Here is a 21,041-nt window from a genome sequence, read left to right as displayed (position 1 = left end):
GTGGCATGCAGACAAGCCCCCTACAATTAAGTCCCAGGAGCTGCCTTAGGAACTGGCTTCAAGATAAAATCTTTATTGGATTACTATGATGTGTAGTTTCTCAACACCACCAAGCTATTAACTCAATGCTGATACCATCTCTCCACCTGAGGATAGCATCAAACCCCACAGGTCAAGGGCTCAGTCCTACTAGACCATCTCCCTACCACTCTCTTCCCACTTCAGATGCCAGTAGCAGGTCCAGTTTATCACCTGAGCTCCTGACCCACTGGCTATAGAGGGAGGTTCCCAAGACCCCCTCCTTGGTTCAGTGAATTTCCTAGAGTGGCTCACAGAACTCAGAGAAATGTTTCACTTCCTAGAATACCAGTTAACTATAAAAGGATATAACTCTAGAATTGCCATGTGAAAGAGAAACAGAGGGCAAGAAATGGGAAGGGGTGTGGAGCGTTTACCGAATCTCCCAGCGTTTACCAGGAAGCTATCCCAATACTGCCCTTTTGGCATTTTAGGGAGGCTTTGCTACATACCCAGGATTGATTAAATCTTTGGCCATTGGTAATTACACCCAATTTTAAGCTCCTGTCTCCTTTCCAGAGGTTGGCATGGGGAGGGGTACTGAAAGTCCCCATCCTCTAATCACAAGGTTGGTTTCTCTGCCTGGGAACATTCCTTAACCCCAATCTTAGGTTCCCTGAGGGCTTTCTGAAAGTCAATTCATTAACACAAAAATTTGCATCTTTACAGCTCTATCAGTTAGGAGATTCCATAGATCTGTGCCAGGAATTAGAAGGAAGACTAAGTATATACTTATTACAAATATCACAAAATCATCATTACATATTTTTAGAAACTCTTTTTTTTACTTGTCCTTTTAAATAGAGAGTAAGTCAACAATGATAGATATAAACCTAGATTTGAACTCCCTTCTCCCTCAGCAAGCATTCAAACAAAACAAATAAGCAAACAAAGGCTAACTGGAATACTTATCAAGAGACAGCCAGTTCATATTTTTTCCTGATTTCAAAGAAAGAAAGAACAATTGTTCCTGGGTAAATGTTAAGCCTACACACACACACACACACACACACACACACACACAGGCTGGTTTAGAAAGACTCCTCCTAATTTTATATGAGCTCCGTTTCTTTGGAAGATTTTTTTCATGTTTTCCCTGCCTTGACCCACTGTGTCGTATCTGGCGCTCAGTTTCCCTAGTCTATTCTTCATTATGAGAGTAGAATTTTGGTTTTTGCTTTTAGCTTTTTCTTCAAACTCTCTCCTCATTGTCTTCTCTCGTTCTTCTGCCCTCCCTCCTTACACAGACATATGGACACCATTCCTCTTATTTATTGGCTTATTATGGATGTTCTACATTTACGAGCACTTTGGGGGTACCAGACACCAGGTTAGATGCCAGGATTACAGAAGTGAGTAAGATACACTCCTTGGCTTCAGGGAATTCATAATCAAAGGAGGAAAACAGATGACAATAGAGATAGAGAAGCACCATACAAGGCAGTAAGTGCTATCTGAGCACCAAAGAAAGAACACCCTTCTCTGCCTGTAAGATTGTAGAGGATATAGGTGAGTGTGTGAGTAGGAAAGAGAAATTCCTTCCTTTGAGGATGCCACCTCCTCAGGGGACATGCTACCAGTGGGGCTGTCAACCCCATAGGTCACCCCCCTTCCACGCACAGTAGGTGTGCTCCCCCATATCTTCACCCACCACACCACCACTTCCATCATGAGCAACCAGTATAATAAATCTCTAGTACCTGGAGCTCCTCCTGGGCCTCTCTTAGCTTTGCCTCCTTTCTCAGAAAAGGCGGCCATCCCTTTAGGCAACAACACTCAAGGTCAATTCTCATCCTCAGTTCAACATAACCACCAAGCTGCATCCATGTCCTTTAAGTAGCAGTACCCCTCTAGCGTGAGGGCAATGAGACTGGCGTCCACCTGGAGATGCGAAGCTACATTGAAAATGCGTGTGTGAAGCTCACCATTATATCTGGCACATTGAAGATGCTCAGTTACCTTGAGTTTTATTTCTATTTTCTTCCACCTCCCCTTCTCCCCTACACCAACTTGATCCTCTAATCAATTTTAATCTCAGTCCACCCCTGGGATTTCAAAACTGCTTCATCTCATAAAATCCTTCCTTTCCTCAAGAGAATCTGTATAGTGCTCCAAACAGAGAATCTTCCACCACAGTTATTTTCTCTCCCCTTTGCTACAAAGGAAGATTTTAGAAGAAAGGGCTTTTCTCAGAGCTTCTGCACAGGAGACTCTACTGACATCCAGTGGTGATAAAGAGAAACACTTTCCCCCTTCTTCCCCCCCCCCCCCCCCCCCAAATCAAAAGGCAGGTGGGGATAAGCAGTCAGTTTCTCTGGAGAATCTCCCTGCCGGCTGCTAACTGGACACTACAGAATCACATCTGCAAACTTTGTCTGCACATGTCAGCAGTCAGGGGTACAATGCATCTTTCAGAAATTATTTATCGTTTGCATCTTCAAAAAGACACAAACCATAACCGTAGGGAGCTGGAGTGGCTATATTCATATGAAATAAAATATATTTAATATGAGACATTATTACAGAGAAAGAGGGATGTGTCATAATGATAAAAATGTCAACAGACAGGAAGAAACAACTGTAAATAAATGTGTACTTAACAGCAGACCCCTTCAATGATAGGAAGCAAAAACTGCTAGGATTGAAAGAATTCAGCAAAATTGGGTTTCCATATTTTATCCTCAAGCACTGGAAGAAAAACTAGACAGAAAATCAAGAAGAAAATAAAAGACTTGAATACTATTAACCTACTTATCCTGATGCACTTATATACATATATATATAATCTTAACATAATAATGCAATATAATACAAATTAATAAATGATAATATTAATATAATATAATATGTAATTATATATATTGTGTCATATTATATTACAGTATAAAACTCTCCTCCCATTTTGGGAATAGGGTTTTTTTTTTTTTTTAAGATTTTATTTATTTATTCATGACAGACACAGAGAGAGGGGGGCAGGGCAGAGACACAGGCAGAGGGAGAAGCAGGCTCCAAGCAGGGATCCCGACCTGGGACTCGATCCCAGGTCTCCAGGATCACACCTGGAGATGTGACAATACATCTCCAGGCCAAAGGTAGCACTAAACTGCCGGGCCGCTGGGGCTGCCTTGGGAACAGGTTTTGAGTGAAACTAGTGAATATCATGAAATATCACTCCCCAAATTATGGTTTATGGCAAAAGGACTTTTGAGGATATAAGTAATATTACTAGGAATTGATTTGGGGTTAATCAAGGGGAGACTGTCCCAACAGCCGTGACCTAATCACACAAGCCCCTTATATCTAGGTCTAGAAGTCAAAGCTGCCATGTTGTAGAGAGGGCCATGTGGCCATGGATGGTGGTGGATGGCCTCCAAGAGGCTTCCAGTTGACAGCCAGCCAGAACATGGCACCTCATTCCCAACATCATTAGGAACTAAACTCTCTCAACACCCTGAATGAGCTTAGAAGATAACCCCATATCCAAGATGATTAGCAGCCCTGGCCCATACCTGATGTCAGGCACATGAGACCCTGGGTGGGGCACCCAATCCCACCATGCTCAACTCTGGACCCAAGGAAACTATGAGATAATCCGTTTGGATTGTGTTAAACCAGGAAATTGGTAATAATGTATATGTTCTGCAGTGACAGGAAACAAATGCCAATCATATGCTAGTACTGAAAAGAAGACCATAAGTTTTAAAAGATTGAAATAAAACAATTTCCCTGAACAAAGTGGAATTAAATGAGAAGTCAATAGCAGTACAATATTATAGAATCCCCTACATAACTGTAAATTTAAATCACTCACTTCTCAATTGACAATGGGTCGAAGAAATAAAAAAAGGAAATTGGGAAAAGATTTAAGTTGAATAAAACACAAAATGCATCAAAATATATGAGAGACCGCTAATACTGGACCTAGAGGAAAATGTATAGCTTTAAGTGCTTATATCAGAAACAAAAATGTCTCAAATCAATAACCTAAGCCCCCTCCTATGAAACTAGAAAAAAAAGAAGAGGAAAAAAATCCAAAGTAAGCAGAAATAAGGAAATAATTAAGGTTAGACTGAAAAAAAATCAAGGAACAAAAAATAAAAAAATAAAAAATAAAAATAAATAGAAAAAAGAGAAAAAATCAAGGAACAGAAAAATAATAAAGAAATCTCAATGAAACTAAAAGTTGATTCTTTTAAAATACCAGCAAAATTGAAATAAAATGAGAGAGAAGATACATATTATGAAAATCAGTCATGGGGGCACCTGAGTGGCTCAGTGGTTGAGCATCTACCTTTACCTCAAGGCGTGATCCTGAGTCCTAGGATCGAGTTCCACACCGGGCCCCCCACAGGGAGCCTGACCTGTTTTTGATAGGGAATCCCAACAAAATACTTCAGGGCCAGGAAGCCCCAGGTTGTGGCGGTGGCTGGACTTCTCATGGGCAGCTTGTCGTGCAGGCCTGCTATGTACCTAGCCCCAGCAGCACACATTCCATGATGTCCCTGAAGCCACAGGCAAATCACTAGTCACACAGTTACCAATAAAGAATGCTGACAAGCTGGCACAAACCACCCAGAAACTCCTCAGATCCGCAGTTACAATGCGTGGAATCCATGTGTTCATGCCTGGACTAAGGGTCAGTCCTTGCAGCGACTCCCGTGGAGCAGCCCAGGCTGTTCAGGCTTCTTGAAATTAAACCTGACAACACAACCAGGCATTTTGACAGACTTCATTGGACTAATTACTGCTCGTGTGGTCTTGGATCAATGCTCAGCTTTCCTTTTTTTTTTTTTTTTTAAATTCTAAAATACAGATAATAAGTAAATCTTTGTGTCATGTAAGGACTGGAAAAAGAAATTCTGAGTGCCATTCACTCTACCTCTCTCTGATGTCTGAGATAAAGGAAAGGAATCATTTTCATCCTTCAAACGTGTAGTCTCAGCAAGGAGAGAAAAGCATGTGGTACAGGAAAGAGGCCAGGGTTTGAAGTGATCTCCTTTGATGGGGACACCTTGAGAACATCAGTAGAACCAGAACAGAACTATTAATACAAACAGACTTCAGGGAGTTTGAGTCTAAATAAAAGAATCAGGTGAAGACAAATATGATGGAATATGTACCATCAGAAGAGGTCAGGAAGCTGTGAAAATATCTCTGTTTCTGAGTGTGGTAGATTTTGATCATCTTCCAATAATATTAGGGCCAGCTTATCTCTATTGGCCTTCTACGTAAACTGAAGTGGAATTAAAGACGCCTAGAGTAGCAGTTCTACGGTAACCATCGTCCTCCCCAGCCGAGGGCAGGGGGCGAGTGTGGAAGAGATGAAACACGAGGTTGCAAACCAGGATAGCGTGCTACCTGGACCCCCAGCAGCCCGCGGTAGACCCCAAGGTAGGCACAGCGCATTTTCGGGTTTATACACTCCGGTGGAAATTGGCAATGATTCTGTGCTTGAGTCTGGGTCCGGCATGTACAATAATCCTCGGATTGGGAGCAGATCCAAGCTGAGAGAGTGAGGATCTGGGGAGGCGAGCAGGGAGCAGAAAATTCCTTCTCTGCCGATGAGGCAGGTGTTCTGTGTTGGTATTTTCTTATTATTATTTGTTTGGTAAGAGCAATACTGTTACGAACACCTCACCTCCTGCCCAGAGTCAACAGGCAGATTTCTGCCTCATTTGGTTCATGTTACAAAATACAAATAAATAAATCTTTGTAGACAGAGCTGAAGTCCCAGCCCTGAGCTGCTGGCCCCCTTTCTTCCCTCCCGCACTCAGAGATCATCTTTATTTTTCCCTTCTTTTCCATGTAAAAATTTTACCACATGCATATGCACTCAAACACAGGTTAGGGCAGTGTCCTGTTTTAAAATTGGAGTGTTGAAAAGTAAGAGATTATTTCTTCACTAGAAGCTAAATATGCCCTTTTCTTAAACTCTGAAATAAACAGAGAGAAAGGTTTTCACAGAGGCAAATGTATGCTATGGAGTCAAGAGTAATTTAGAAAGTTTCTAGAGTAACGTGTCACCCTAGACATCCTTTGCATCAGAATTCATATTTTACCCATAAAAATATTACCTGTTTTTGTTTTACGATTTCAGCAATCAATTCTAATCTTCCTTTAATTGTTTATCATTCGTTCATTTAAAAAGTAAAGGTTATTCTCTCATTACATGCCAAGCAATGGACTAGATGCTAAAGAAACAAAGAAAAAGATAAATAAAATCTTATATTACCAGGATGTCAGCATCAGAAAAAGAAAAAATTTGCTACTACTTTTCATATTTAGCTTCAAATATTTTGTAACTATTTGATTTAATCTTTAGAACAGAAGTGTTTCAGTGAGGGTGTCGTAACCTGATAATCCAAGTATTTCTAGTGACAATGAAAACAGAGAAAGCCTTTTTGGCATGAAATTTGGGGTGTGTAACACATGTTATATAATCCTTGAGTTTTGATACACTAATCCCACAAAAGGAAATTTTATAAATGTAAACATTAAATGGACATTTATTTACAATAACAAAAATGTCACTTAAATATATGGCATCTTGGGAATGCTTGATAAATTATACCATTAGCCTTTTTATCAGATATTGTGCAAATATATGACGGATGATTAGAAGACACTTGGAGAGATTTTTTTTTAAGATTTATTTATTTATTCATGAGAGACAGACTGAAAGAGAGAGAGACAGAGACACAGGAAGAGGGAGAAGCAGGCTCCATGCAGGGAGCCCGACCTGGGACTCAATCCCGGGTCCTGGGATCACGACCTGAGCTGGAGGCAGGTGCCCAACCGCTGAGACACCCAGGGATCCCTTGGAGAGATTTTTAAGATATAATCCTAAGTGTGGGCTCAGCGGTTTAGCTCTACTTTCGGCCCAGGGCGTGATCTTAGAGACCCAGGATCGAGTCCCACGTCAGGCTCCCTGCATGGAGCCTGCTTCCCCTCTGCCTGGGTCTCTGCCTCTCTCTGTGTCTCTCATAACTAACTAACTAACTAACTAACTAACTAACTAACTAACTAAATCTTTAAAAAAAAGATATAATCCTAAGTGAAAAAAATTAGAGATAAATATGTGCCTAAACCATAATTAAGCTCTCAAGACCATTTATATATATCAAGAAATACTGGGATGGAATGAAGACAAATGTTGCTAGCTGTGTGAGGCTAGTATAACCATGTGAATTTTTCTCTATTTTTCAAAATCTTATAATGGATTTATTATGTTAAGTACATAGAAATGGTCTAGTTTGGGGGTGCCTGGGTATCTCAGCCAGTGAAGCATCTGACTTGATTTTGGCTCAGGTCATGATCTCAGGGTACTGAGAGGGACCACCGCCCTCTGGCCAGCTCTGTGCTGGGCGAGGAGCCTGCTTAAGATCCTGTCCCTCCCTCCTCCCCGCCCCCTCACCACTGGCACACATGCTCTCCCTTCCTTTGATTCCTGGAAGCGATAACGAAACCTCCCACCTCAGGGGCACCCACTTACCTGTCCCTGCCTGTCTCCCACTACTCTGCTCCAGAACCCCATATTCCACTCTTCCATCCTGCGGGACCTCAGAACCCACCCTCCCAGGCCTCACTTAAGGGTTGCTTATCATCTCCCTTCAGATAGATTTCTTGAGAGCCAGAGTAACACGCTTTACAGGTGCACACAATCTGCCAGTGTCTTGTCTTCCTCTGAAATAAAATCCTCTCAGTACCAGGAAGCACGGGGCTGCTTTCTTTGAAATGCCTCCCAGAAACGTTTGCAGTATTTTGTGCACTGAGAGTCATGGGGCTTATCGAGGACTTCTGACTGCATGTGGTCTTTTGCAGAATGAGCAGTGTTGGTATGGATGAGTTTGTGGAGGGCATTTCAACAAATGAAATTCAAAGCACGCAGGTGGGACAAGCAGATGCATCTGATTCTGCTCGGCATCGACCCAGCAAGCTGCACGATTTCCTTAAAAAGAATCTGCATTCCCTGGGTGTAAGCTATCTTTAGTCCTGTAGATATTTGGGGGTGAGTATGGAAAAGTAAGTGGTCTATAATTTTATTTGGGATGAATTATTTTATGCCAGTTCATAAGGTTAGGGGAAAAATAAGAGAGGAAAATATATCTGGGAGTACCTTTAGGTCAGATGTTTTGGTGTGAAGGTGTTCCAAGCTCCCAGACATCAAATGGAATGTTTTTCCCAAAAATAATATTCCCGTGAGGTAATGTCCAATCACAGAGCTTGGCAAACCGACACAATTTCTTTGGATTTCACTCTTCCAGGGATTATTTTTAAGAGCCAATCAAGATGGGAAAGATCAAGTGTGATTCATATGTCATCTTGCAATTGAGGGAAAGAAGACTCTAATGTAGAGTTTCTACTTCACCCCAGTCTTGTATGTTTTCTTCCTCCAGGTAGCTCAGATCATGATTGGCCTGAAATGCTTCTTGTTTGGAATCATTGAGATTTTTTTTTACTGGCACTCTAATCACAGAGGTCTCTTATTCTGCTTTTATATTGGCTACCCATTCTGGGGTGCAGCATCTGTGAGTATATCTGTTGGAACTACTTTGGAAATCAAAGAAGTTATTTAGAAATTATAAATAACGGAAAATACATTTAATTAGTTTATCCTCTCTTTTTATAGATAATAGCTGAGACTCTTTAGTAGAGGCGCTGTGCCAAGTAAGTAGGGAATTTGTAGGAGAGAAGGTGACAAAAGTAGCCTCAGGACCAATCACAAGTACTTGTCAAAACTTAAAAATGCTCTTGAGTCCCATGCTCCCTTCTCTGAAGGGAGGAATCATTCTTCACTGAGATGGTCCAGGGATACTTTAGAAAGCAAATGAACCTTTAGGATGTTTGGACAGATTAGGATGGGGGTGTGTAGGGAAGGGTCATTCTTCCCATCCAGCTTTGTCACAATTAATGTCATCTCGAACTCTTGCCTCCCCTTCTTTCCACATCAATATTCCCATTTTCCCAAAATAGATTCAACTGGGTTCAATTCAGATATTTGTTCTTTAGGAATACTCTGTCAGAATATGTGTATTGACTGGGAGAGGTGAGGGTCCAGGTTAGATCATCCAGGGTGGAGGTGGCTGATGCGGATGGGAAACAGCTCCCCACTAATGTCTTCCCTATCTTATGAACAGTTCATCATATCTGGATCTTTGACCATCTCATGTATGAAAAAACAAACAAAATTTCTGGTGAGTATCCTTTTCCATTTTGCTCAATTAACAAGTTAATAAGAACAGTCGACTCTGACTCTGTGCACAAAGCCAAAGCAACACAGAATTTAGATATTTCAGTCTATTTCGTTGACTATCTTGCAACTTATTTTTCAACAATCTATTAAGTCTTTAGAACGCAAAGTATGTGCTTAGCTTTTTGAAGAGGAAAAATCCAACTGTCTGAATGTTCACAAACATTTTTTAAAAAAATCTCCTGGTAAGAATCAAAGTAAGGAAGTCTTTACATGTAGATCCTATTGCAGTGGTTGAAGAGATCCGTTTTGCAAGGCTGAAAGGGAGGGATGGTACATGTTGTGGGTGTGTATCAGGGAGCTGCTAATTCAGGTGGACATAGTAAAGATCCCCCCTGCAAGCGATATTGGAACAAATATAATCCCCATCGTGTTGGCTCCGTCCATGGACTTTCATTTCGGGGGGACCAGTTATTTCCTTCTCTCCCATGAGGTGGAGCGGATTGCCAGCAAATGGCTTTGGTGACGAAGGAAATGGAATTGCCTGTGACGGATGGCCTGCACTAGCCCAGGGAGCCAAGGTGTGCCTCAAGCACCCTACAGAAGATGTGTCTGCAAATACCAACGGCCCTGAGTATTTCTATTACATGCACTATTCTCTTGCAGATTGGAGTCAGTATGGGAGCTCACATTATCAGCACGCTACTTTCAAGCACTGGGCTAATTCTTCTCTTCGTGAATCTAATTGATGTATTCTTATTTGAATGCTCAGAGTTACGTGAGTGTTCATTGGTTAAATCTTTTATAACCGTAAGTACTATTTTGTTGAGTATTTTCGTATGCGATGCTTGTTTTCAGTTACATTAGTTCCCAGGGCCTGAAGCCTACTATGAAGTTGCTAAATGTTGAAAATAGGGGAAAAGAGAAACAAACAAATGTCATCATGAATTTTGTTAAAAACAAAACAAAACAAACCCCCGGTTTTAGAACTGCAGAATTAGGTGTGCATGTTGCTCGAAAAACACATACTCTTATCGTTTCAAATTCTCTCTCTTTTCTGGATACACTGATCTATGAACAGTCTGCCCAAAGAAGAGAAACTTGATCTGGAACATGAATTGAGAATCAGCTTGTGGGTTCAAATGAGTTAAATTAAAAATGTAAATTATAATCAAAATCATACAAAATTTGGGAGCTGGTCTGTGTCCTTTTAATGTTAATTTAAAAGATCAATAATTTTGGTAAACCCATCCTTTCTGTGAGTAAAGTTGAATCACTTGATGTCTGTGTATGTATGTGTACGCGTGTGGTGTGTGTGTGTGTGAGAGAGAGAGAGAGATCCTGGTGTGTTCAGTCAGTGTTTGTCTACGACGTGTGACAAAATGGTAGCAGGAGTAACTAACTCTAGCATGTGAAGGGAGTTCTTCTGCAGAGCCTCGCCTCTTAGAATTCCCATAATTCATATTTGTTTCTGTAGGAGTTTACATATGGGAGCTCAGGGAAGCAGGGCTTGGGTCAGATGCAATCTTCTGTCTGAACAGAATGTGCAGACCTTGGGTAGGAAGTGCATCGTTCTGCGAAATATCCGCCAGCCCTTGTCCCTGGGCAGCCAGGATGGGAATGTCACTCACAGGCTGAAGCTGGTTGGGGAAATATAAACTCTTGCTCTTCTTCTCTTCCATAGAGTATTGTGATCCTTCAAATGATAGTGACTTGTGCGCAGATCTTCATTTCCTTCTCACTCTGTGGGCTCACTTACACCATGAATGGCAGTGAGATGAGCCTGGTGAGTAGCCTTGTTTTACTGGGAAGGTGGGGAAGCATTTGAAGCATCTCAGAGAATCCTAGGCTAATTGTCCATTCCAATCTCTGTTTGAAGAGAGAGATGGCAAAACCACCACAACGAAACAGCCCCCAAACTCTCTTAATGGGAAGGTGTGGGAGCGGGTGGGTTTAGAGGACAGGGGCCCTGTGTTACACTCACCAGCCATTCTGTCTCCACCTATTCCTTTGTAGATATATTTCATTCCTAGTGAGTTACACAGTCAGTTTCCCTAATTCCATTACACATTCAATTTCTTATCCATTCATCTAGAATATACTAAACACGGGATCCCTGGGGGGCTCAGCAGTTTAGCACCTGCCTTGGGCCCAGGGCGTGACCCTGGAGTCCTGGGATCGAGCTCTGCGTCGGGCTCCCTGCATGGAGCCTGCTTCTCCCTCTGCCTGCGTCTCTGCCTCTCTCTCTCTGTCTCTGTGTCTCTCATGAATAAATAAATAAAATCTTTAAAAAAATAAAATAAAATATACTGAACATGTATTTAGTGTGTTGTGAGGTAAGGAAACAGTGTCCTTAGCCATGTCTTCAACTAGTGAAAGTCGTGATGGATAAAGTAAACACTTAATGAGAAAAGTAGCAATCAAATAAGAGATACAATAGTTTTAGGAACACATAACTGTAATTTCAATATTACTTCTGCACCTCATAATTGTCCATGTCATCCCATCAATCATATACACCCTGACATGCACACATGCATACTCGTGTGTTTATGTAGTCTCCCACAGAGCCACATACCATATAGATTCTGTGAAGCCATCATAAATAGTTGGCCTCACTACACCCCAAATTTATCATACTGATATTTCTGTTTGCATGTCTGTAGGACAAAAGAGAGGGACATACCTCACTGTGTTCATGGATAGCATTTTTTTAAAGATTTTATTTACTTATTTGAGGGAGAGCATGAGTGGGGGAGCAGCAGAGGGAGACTCCCCACTGAGCAGGGAGCCTGAGGTGGGGCTCCATCCCAGGGCCCCGGGACCATGACCTGAGCCAAAGGCAGACACTTAACTGACTGAGCCACCCAGGGGTTCATGGATAACATTTTATTTTTTATGGAATGACCCTTTTTCTTACTCCTCAAATGCCTGGTGATGCTGGCATGGATTGTTGGTACATAAATGTCTAAAAAGATCACCAAAAGAAGTTTTTTAGAGTGGTTCCAGACATGGCTGGAATTGCCTTCTCTCTCCTTAGGCTGTCACGAAAACATTGGTTGGCCAGGGTGTCTCAGCTTCAACACTATTGACATAATGACATTTTATAATGAATAATTTGAATAATTAATTGTTGTGCAGGGTATGATCTGTGCCTGGTAGGATGTTTATTAGCAACTATCCACTAGATATCAACAATTTACCCCACCCCTCATTCTGACAACCAAAATGTCTTCAGACATTGCTAAATCTCCCTGGAGGTGCATGGTGGGGGGAGGGGGTGCATGTAAGAGCACCACTAGCTGAGAATCAGGGAGCTACATAGAGCATTGCAGAGAGAAGCTGACATGATCAGACAAAAATCACTGAAAATTTAGATGAAATAATTGTAGATGTTATGATGTCATATTTCTAGGTTTCTGCACTGAGTTGCTTGATCAGAACACATTCTGAAGATCCTTATCAAGACTTATTGACTCAACCTCAAACTTATGAAGACTTAGTGCTGCAAGATATAGATCCTGTTCACTCTGATCCATGAGACACCGTCATAACATTCTTTACCACACGAATGCATCTTGGATCCACGATATCAATCAAAGACAGATTTTTTTTTATAGGAATCTCCTACAAATACCGTCCTCCCTATGTTTTCATTATGCAATTTCACACACACACACACACACACACACACACACACACACACAGTTAGCAGATATGTGTGCTTTACTTTATAGTTGACCAATAAATCCTAGTATTAACACTCTGTAGATTAATAGATCTCTCTTCATTTGGATGACCTATTACCACTTTTCAGCAAATTTTAGTTCTTAGGTCTCACAGAGGAATTTGTTATTACCCACTTGCTTCTTCCTAGAAATTGTACTTCCTTCTTGGTTGACAGTTTATACAAGTAAAACATTTTTGTACAAATAGTTTGGATAAGTAGTGGCATACCATCTGGCATTGGGGCCAATCTAAGTTCCTTTGACTGTTGAATGTACCAGCTCCTCTTGCTCATGTCAAGGTGAACTTGGGAAAATATAGATTACAAAGTGCGTATTACCACACTCTAATGTATAACATATGATAAAAATCAAATGCAACTTCATTATTATCTGAATGCCAAGTTAGTCACCCTACCACTCAATGATTTTTTAAAAAGTAATGTTGCTTTCTTCTTGGTGATGATGTGTCACAGTGTTTTTAATTTTTTTAATAAGTCACTATCTAGGGTTTGGTTTCTCAATGGTAGGTTTTGATATTAGGATTTCAGCGTATATTAAAAAAATAGAAGCCACTGACTGGGAGAAAATATTTATAAAGCATATATTTGGCAATAGTCATATAGCCAGAATATGTAAAGAACTCTCAAAACTCAGTAACAAAATAGCAAACAACCCAAGTAATACATGTGCAAAATAATTAAGCAGAGAAGACACAGAGATTACAAATAAGCCCATGACCAGACACTCAATATCATTATTTGTTAGGAAATTCACATTAAAACCATACTGGGATTTCTCTATACACTCCTATTAGAATGGCTAAAATGAAAAAGGTTGATCAAAACCAGTATTAGCAAGAACATGGAGAATAGAAACCCCCAAACACAGCTGGTGGGGATGTGAAATGATCCAATCACGCTGGAAAACACTGTGGAAGTTCCTTAAAAATTCAAACACATACTGATCAGCCAATGGTCCTCTCTTGGGTAAATACCCAGGAGAAATCAAGGTATCTGTTAATACAAGGGCTTGCACACAAATGTTAATAGCGGCTGAATTTGAGATAGTCCTCATGTGGAAACACTTCCAGTGTCTGTTAACAAGTAAATGAATAAACAGATTGGACATACCCAGACAGTGGAATACTACCACTAAGCAATAAAAAGGAAGGAACTGTCCATAGACAATGTGACATGGATGACTCCAGTGTAGTTATGCCAAGTGAAAGAAGAAGACAGAAAAAGTACAGGTCACATGATTCCATTTTTATGAAGTTCCAAATGGCAAACTAATTTAGAGCAATAAAAGGCAGGTCAATGGTGTATGGGAATGGGGATGAAGGCGAGGAGGGTCAGGGAACTTTTGGGGAGTGACATTTATGTTCATTATCTTGAATGTGATGATGGCTCATTATTATATATCTGAAAAAACTTTTCTTTTTGTTAAGATTTTTATTTATTTGAGAGAGAAAGAGAGCACGAGTGGAGGGGAGAGGAAGAGGTAGAGGCAAAATCAGACTCCCTGCTGATCAGAGAGCCAGGTGTGGGACTTGATCCTAGGACCTAGAATCGTGACCTGAGCCAAAGGCAGATGCTTACCTGACTGAACCACCCAGGTGCCCTTTAAGTCAAAACTTTTCAAATTGTAATTTCAAAAGAACTACAGTGTTTTATATGCCAGTTATACCTCAATAAAGAGTTTCATTTTGTTTTTAAGACATTATGAACAGGACTGAAGACAACTCCTTCAGAAGGCAGAAGCCAGAAGATGGCTAGATGGCTAGATGAGGAAGACCCAGGTCTTCAGACAATTTTCCTAGCCACCGTTACTCTCACGAGAATCCATGCTTTCTTTACACAAATTCGTGACTCACCCCTTGTCACTTGTAAAACTAAGAACATGCTCTTTCCAGGCATGTGAAACAGTATTCTAATCTGCTTGGAAAATCTCAAAAATTATGGTTTCAGGCTCCAAGTCTTCCTACTACTAGACCCAGATTGCTCAGTCTTAACGTTTCTAGCTTTCCAGGGTGGAGGTTATATCAGGTTACAAACCACCCACTCCCTGATCTAGAGGGTGAAGTCTTATCATACCTAGCTTTAGTTCCCCAGGTTCATTTCATGTTAGAGGAAGAACAGCTATTCTACAAATTTCCATACAGCAGAGAGGAACTATCTCTGCCCCAAGACTATTCACTGTGTGGGTCTCGCTAAGCACATCACTGACTCTCCAGGAGAGTGAGAAGTGGAATTTAGCTTGATTGTCTCTCCAGCCCTGCAATGGATAGATGACACACACTGTTTTCAAATCTTCTGTGTTTTTTAGTGAAGATGAAGTATCCTGGAAGGTTCCCCTTTAGGGCCTAATCTGATTAGGAGTATCAGATGGATGGGATCCCTGGGTGGCCCAGCGGTTTGGCGCCTGCCTTTGGCCCAGGGCGCGATCCTGGAGACCCGGGATCGAATCCCACATCGGGCTCCCGGTGCATGGAGCCTGCTTCTCCCTCTGCCTGTGTCTCTGCCTCTCTCTCTCTCTCTGTGTGACTATCATAAATAAATAAAAATTTAAAAAAAAAAAAAAAAAAAAAAAAAAAAAAAAAAAAAAAAAAAAAAAGGAGTATCAGATGGATATATAAGCTGTTTAACTCTCACGAGCAAGTCATGCCATCCTTCAGCTATGGACCATTTCACAATCAAGTGAACAGGCCGTACTAATCTTAGATATCTTCTATCTTTGAGTGTTCTTCAAACTAGGACCGATTTTCAGCCTTAGTCCTCAAGAAATCTGATCTTTTATAGCGTTTAAAAGATAGGGTGGCAACTAGATTAAAAGTAACACACACCATTAATCAGAGGCTCCAGTGAGTTACAGTTCATTTTAAAAATTAATTTTCTAAAAGAAGAAAATTTTTCAAAATAAAAATTACTAGAGAAAACAAAAACAAAAACAAACCAAAAAAACAAAGGGCCATTTCTAGCATTCTGGAGATCAAGTGAGGATTCCTTAAGAGATGATAATTAATATTATCAATAATATTAGTACAGGCCAAGATTCTTCCAAAGCACTGTAAATCTATTAAATTATTTAATCCTTACACCTCTTATTTGAGGACAGTGCCTATAAACAATGCTTTTACCAATTGGGAACATGAAACCCAGAGATGTTAAGTGCCTTGCACAAAGTCTTCAGGAAGCAGAAACTGATGTGATGAGGATAGGCCCTGAAACAGATGCATGGAAGTCTAACACCTCACGTGTAATGGAAATTCATTTCTCAGTGAATATGTAACTATTCACACTGGGGGCCCCTGGCCCGAGGCAGCTCTCCCCACTGCTGTGATCTGGTGACCCTGACTTCATCCGTCTGGTCTCTGTCATCCCTCAAAACCCTATCCACATGTGTAGTAAACTAAATGGAGGCCACCATGAGAGTCCTTGTGCCAGACCTGGCATGCCTCATTGTCAGTAATGTTTCAAATGTGGTCACAGCAGAGAACCACCTGCAGCAGACGCTAAAGTGTAGTCAAACTCTGTGTCCAGAATGGAAAACCAAACAGACTCCGGGCAAGAGCTGGTTCCCTCTGCCACCTGTAATTCCGGTTGCAAAATTACCCACTGGCACCCTTCCCTCCCACTCTCAACACAAACTCACTCCTGTCATCAAAGGACACAGCTCTATCTTGTCAATGTACCTGTCTTAAACACTAGGCTCTCTCAGGGTTCTCAGATGATCTACTTCATCTGTTCCAGCTGGGATTCCTCGCTGTCGGAGAGCTCTGAGCTTAACAGCAGCAGGAACAACAACAAAAAGGTGTATTTGCCATCACCTCCTACTCTAATTCATGTATATTCAAGGGTGGGAAACACCTGTAATAGCCCTTCCTCCTTCTGGGAGAGTCCAAGCATCTGAAGTCATGTCCACTCTCTCACACACGGAAGTAAGACTCTGACATCACTGCACCACACCAGCATAAAAGTGCACCAGGCATTGCTCAGATCTGTCCCTCTCATTCCTCCTAGTATAAATTCCTTGGTTTTACCATTTCAACCTCTTCCTTTCTATCTCAAACCTCCAATTTGCATCAGCTGTCATCCTTAGGGCTTTGGATTCCTGTCTGGCTAGCTGCTGTTGCTGTCTTCTTCTTCTTCTTCTTCTTCTTCTTCTTCTTCTTCTTCTTCTTCTTCTTCTTCTTCTTCTTCTTCTTCTTCTTCTTCTTCTCCTTCTTCTTCTTCTCCTTCTTCTTCGATTCATTTATTTATTTGGGAGATAGAGAGAGAGCATGAGCAGGAGGGGCAGAGGCAGAGGGAGAGAAAAATCTTAGGAAGACTCTACACTGAGTGAAGAGCTGAACATGGGCTCCATCTCATGACCCTGAGGTAGTGAGCTGAGCTGAAACCAAGGGTTGGATGCTTACCCCACTCGTTTCTTTACTAAGAAATTCCTTCCACATGTGATAGTTACTGTGATGGTTAATGTTGTGTCAACTTGGCTGGGCCACAGTACCCAAATATTTGGTCAAACCATTCTTTTAGAATCTTTAGATTCTCTGTGAAGGTATTTTTTAGATGAGATTAACATTTATATTGGGGGACTTGAGTTAAGCCAGTTATCCTCCATAATGTGGGTGGGCCTAGTCCAAGCAGTTGAAAGCCTTAATAGAAAAAAGACTGACTTCCCAAGAGAAAGAGGGAATTCTGCAAGCAGACTGCCTCTGGACTCAAAATTCAACATCATCTCTTTCCTGGGCTGGGTCACCAAGCTGCGGGCCTACCCTGCAGATTTTGGACTTGCTGTCCTCCATAATTATGTGAGCCAATTCTTTAAAATAAATCTCTCTCTTCTCTTGTTAGATATATAGATACAGGGGCACCTGGGTGGGTCAGTGGTTGAGCATCTGCCTTTGGCCCAGGACGTGACCCCAGGGTCCTGGGATCGAGTCCCACATCGTGCTCCCCGCAGTGAGCCTGCTTATCTCTCTCTCTCTCTTTCTCTCTGTGTCTCTCATGAATAAATGGATAAAATCTTCTAAAAAAAATAAGATACATACAGAAATAGTCACAAAAATCTCCTATGGGTTCTTTTATACTTTATGGGTACAACTACTCACAACAGGACCATGCTATTACAAGCTAAACAGAAAGGTAGAAACCCTGTAAGACCCCTCTATAGAGCAGCAAAAGGGTAAGTCCATCCTCCATGCCCCTTTATCTGTGTGCATTATTCTGTGACCAAAGTATTAATTTTATTCTTTTTTTAGGGGTCCTGACTTAAGCGCCAAGTTTTGAGATTTGAGGGACACCCAGGAAATATTATTTATCTGTTTTCATCATGTTTCTAACCTCTTAGAAAATGATAAAGTAAAACAGGAGATCAGTAAATCTGATATTGGCAGAAGTGGCTTATAATTGGCGGCTTCTAGATTTTCCAAGAGTGTGTCTCAGAACAACACAGTCATGCAGTCATGGCAAGGCTGGGCCCATGTACTACATTTCTAAGCTCTGCAGCCAGTCCACTCTTCCAGAGGGAGCAATGACTCTCTACATTGTGCCTGGTTCCTCCGCCCAAATTACCACACCATTTCTTCCTTTCTTTTTTCTTTCTTTCTTTTTTTTTTTTTCATTTCTTCCTTTCTGTGGAAGTAGGAAGTGATGGACAAGAAAGAGGCCAGAAGTGTTGCTCTGGTGGAGCTCCCTCCCCATGGAAGGAAACATCCTAAGAGGAGAAAGAAACCCCCCAGGCACACCACACACACTAATAATTACCCCTGTTCTATAGATGGGGAATTCGGGCTTAGCAAAGATAAGATCTGTTGTAGGTCACACCACTCTTATGTAGTCATTCAAGCCTGACTATTGTGGGGGCGTCTGTCCATGGACTATTCTTCACAAAATAACACCAGCTTATCCCAGGAAATAGAGAATTCCCTTTATGTCAATGAAATGTGAACTGAAACATTTAAGGAGGTGATACTTGCAAATACCCACATTCAGTCTCATGGGCTGGTGGTTTTTTTTTTTTTTTTTTTTTTTTTTTTTTTTTTTTTTAAGACTCATAACTGGACCAAGTGAAGAAAATGGAAACAAAACCAAAAAGAAAAATAACGAAGAAATCTCAAATGTTAATTATCTTTTAGGCCTAATTATTCATTTTATTACTATTATTATTAAGTAATCAGACTCCTCTCTCTCCTTGGTCTGAGCACCTCCCAATGGTGATAGGCCATACCCCTGTTCCTCTTCCTCTGACTGACATGTCCCTCCTTGGTCCACTTCGGGCCCTTCCTCATGTCATAATGGACTCATCGAGGTTGTCACATGGAGTTGATGCTTAATAATGTTCCTAAGGATATACATACTCTTCTCTGTCTCTGAAAATGCGTGTGTGTATTTTACCCACCATGCTATAGATGATAGATGGGTGTGTGCATTGTTTCAATTGCTTGCTATCATCATCCTTGCTTTATTACTTTTAAAGATTTTATTTATTTATTTATTTATTTATTTATTTATTTATTTATTTATTTATGAGAGATACAGAGGGAGAGGCAGAGACACAGGCAGAGGGAGAAGCAGGCTCCCTGCGGGGAGCCCGATGATCCTGGGACCACACCCTGAGCCTAAGGTAGATGCTCAACGACTGAGCCACTCAGGTGTCCCTTTCCTTGTTTTAAGATACCTTTCTGTGGAGCGCCTGCGTGGCTCAATTAAGCTAGTTTCAGCTCAGGTCATGATCTTGTTTCCGTGAGATTCAACCCAGCATCAGACTCTGTGCTCAGTGTGGAGTCTGCCACGTTCTCTCGCGCTCTCCCTCCAGCTTGCTCTCTCTCACTCTCTCTCAAATAAATAAATAAAATATTTTTAAAAACCCCACCAAACGTTTTGGTGCCTGAGTCCTAGTGTACCTGTAGTCTATTGGGCATAGTAGGTCTATACCTAAGAGCACAAGAACTGGTTCTTAGGAAAATATGGTACGTAACTTATGAGAGAGCTTGAAATTGTTTTCCAAAGTGTTCTTTTAAATCACATGCCTCCTTCAAAATGAGAGTAAATGTTCACATTGATGTACATCTTAGCCAACAGCTGGTGTTATTAGGTTCTCTATAGTCGGCAGGAAGTTATACCCCCGCTCTGGACCTAATTTACATTTCCCTGAAAACTGATAAGGTCGGTTTTCTTGTGCTTCCTGGTTATCTGCATGTCCTCTTCTGTGAAGTCCCTGTTAATATTTTTTGCCCTTTTCTATGTCTTTTTTTAAAAATTGACTCATTGTAGTCTGTAAAGACTCTGCACATTCGGGGCACCTGGGTGGCCCAGTCAGTTTAGCATATGTCTTCGGCTCAGGTCATGGTCCCAGGGTCCTGGGATCTAGCCCTGAATCAGGCTCCCTGCTCAGCAGGGACTCTGCTTCTCCCTCTCCCTCTGCCCATCCCTGCCCACCCCTGCCCATGCTCTCTCTTGCTTTCTCTCTCTCAAATAAATAATAAAATCTTAAAAAAAAGAAAGTTTCCATACATTAATCCTGTTGATGTTTTGTGTATTGCAATTATAACTTAGAAAGTTACTTCTTGATTTTTTGCTGTCTTTATATTTCTTCTTAACTGAGAAATTAATTTTGTACCAACTGTAAAAAGCATATTTTCAGGCAAGTTTTATGCATCTTGTTTGAGAAAATTTTCTATGCCTCAACATAGTAATAGGTCGTTCTACACTGCCTTCTAGACTTGTAATGACTTTCTTTTCTAAATTAATACATTATTCTTGTAGAATTCCCTTTATTATGATGTGAATTATGAGTCTAATTTTACCTTTTCTCCCCTTGAAGATCACTTAAGATTATTGGTCTGGCATCATTGATTTAAAGGATTATGGTTTCCCCTCGGGTCTACATCTGTATCATCTATCATTTATTAACTGGAAGAAAAGCCAGTGGCTCCTCAAACAGGACAAGTGATGATTGCTTCTTAAAGGATTGTTTACATCTGACTCTAAAATAGGGAAGGCGCACCGGGGTGGCTCAGTCAGTTAAGCATCTGATTCTAGATTTTG

The 21,041-nt window shown here is 41.1% G+C and overlaps 1 protein-coding gene across 1 annotated transcript; it reads left to right on the top strand.

Moving 5' to 3' along the window:
- The first annotated feature begins 5,322 nt into the window (after positions 1 to 5,322).
- On the top strand, positions 5,323 to 13,203 carry LOC112667811 (high affinity immunoglobulin epsilon receptor subunit beta-like). The gene is made up of 7 exons (XM_025459866.3): positions 5,323 to 5,469; positions 7,900 to 8,053; positions 8,475 to 8,606; positions 9,216 to 9,272; positions 9,935 to 10,078; positions 10,953 to 11,054; positions 12,684 to 13,203. The coding sequence occupies exons 2-7, from the start codon at positions 7,901 to 7,903 to the stop codon at positions 12,807 to 12,809; spliced, it is 714 nt and encodes a 237-aa protein (XP_025315651.1). The 5' UTR covers positions 5,323 to 5,469; position 7,900; the 3' UTR covers positions 12,810 to 13,203.
- Positions 13,204 to 21,041: the final 7,838 nt, after the last annotated feature.

Source organism: Canis lupus, chromosome 21, assembly GCF_003254725.2.
Source record: "Canis lupus dingo isolate Sandy chromosome 21, ASM325472v2, whole genome shotgun sequence".
Classification (NCBI taxonomy): Eukaryota; Metazoa; Chordata; class Mammalia; order Carnivora; family Canidae; genus Canis; species Canis lupus.
The sequence above is the reverse complement of the archived record's forward strand: the minus strand, read 5'-3'. Positions and strand labels throughout refer to the sequence as shown.